The sequence below is a fragment of the Manacus vitellinus genome, unplaced genomic scaffold (genome assembly GCF_001715985.3).
Source record: "Manacus vitellinus isolate BGI_N305 unplaced genomic scaffold, ASM171598v3 scaffold_226_pilon, whole genome shotgun sequence".
Taxonomy (NCBI): domain Eukaryota; kingdom Metazoa; phylum Chordata; class Aves; order Passeriformes; family Pipridae; genus Manacus; species Manacus vitellinus.
The window spans coordinates 7,980-8,756 of record NW_021939607.1 but is presented as its reverse complement, the minus strand read 5'-3'; the positions used below and the strand labels follow the sequence as shown (position 1 = coordinate 8,756).

At 63.1% G+C, this 777-nt stretch overlaps 1 protein-coding gene across 1 annotated transcript in view; it reads left to right on the top strand.

Moving 5' to 3' along the window:
* SORT1 (sortilin 1) overlaps positions 1–777 on the top strand; it is a gene marked incomplete at its 3' end in the record, with an annotated part of 16,216 nt that overhangs the window by 7,937 nt on the left and 7,502 nt on the right. The window contains exons 2-5 of the mRNA XM_029959803.1: positions 53–126; positions 258–307; positions 390–517; positions 598–742. Of these exons, the coding sequence (XP_029815663.1) occupies positions 53–126; positions 258–307; positions 390–517; positions 598–742 (397 nt within the window). The remainder of the gene's footprint in view (positions 1–52; positions 127–257; positions 308–389; positions 518–597; positions 743–777) is intronic.

The window sequence follows — 777 nt, the reverse complement described above, 5'->3', positions numbered from 1 at the left end:
GGGGTGGGGTTGTTGGGGGAGCCCATCCTGATCCCGATCCCCCCTGTCCCAGAGCGGGCTCTGGATCTCCACGGATTTCGGGGAGCACTGGCGGGAGATCCACAAATCCGTGTGCTTGGCCAAGTGGTGAGTCCCTGCTGGATTTTGGAATGGGGAGGGGGACAGCATTTCGGGAATCACCCCTCCCTCCTCCCCTCCCCAAATTACATCCCAGCCCTTTTCCTGGGGCTGAATTCCCAAATTCCCTCTTCCCTCAGGGGCGAGAATGACACCATCTTCTTCACCACGTTCCTGAACAATTCCTGCAGTGAGTCCCGCGGGATGGGGGGGTTGGGAGCATCCCAAACCCCTCCGGAGCCCCCTGACCCCCCCTCCCGTGCGTTAAGAAGCTGATCTGGGATTCCTGGAGCTGAAGAAAACCCCCGACCTGGGACGATCCTTCCGGACCATCGGCTCCCGGATCTATTCCTTCGGGATGGGCGGCCGCTTCCTCTTCGCCTCCGTCATGACGGAGCAGGTGCCGATCCCGCTTTTCCCGCTGTCCCGTGGTCCCCCCGTGCCATCCCCCGGGTTATCCTGGCGCTGCTGCTCCCACAGGGCACCATGAGGCGCATCCACGTGTCCCTGGACCAGGGGGATTCCTGGAACATGGCCCAGCTGCCCTCGGTGGGACACGAGCAGTTCTACTCCATCCTGGCCGCCAACGACGACCTGGTGTTCATGCACGTGGACGAGCCCGGGGGTGAGCGGGAGGGGGAATGGGAGTGGGAGTGGGAT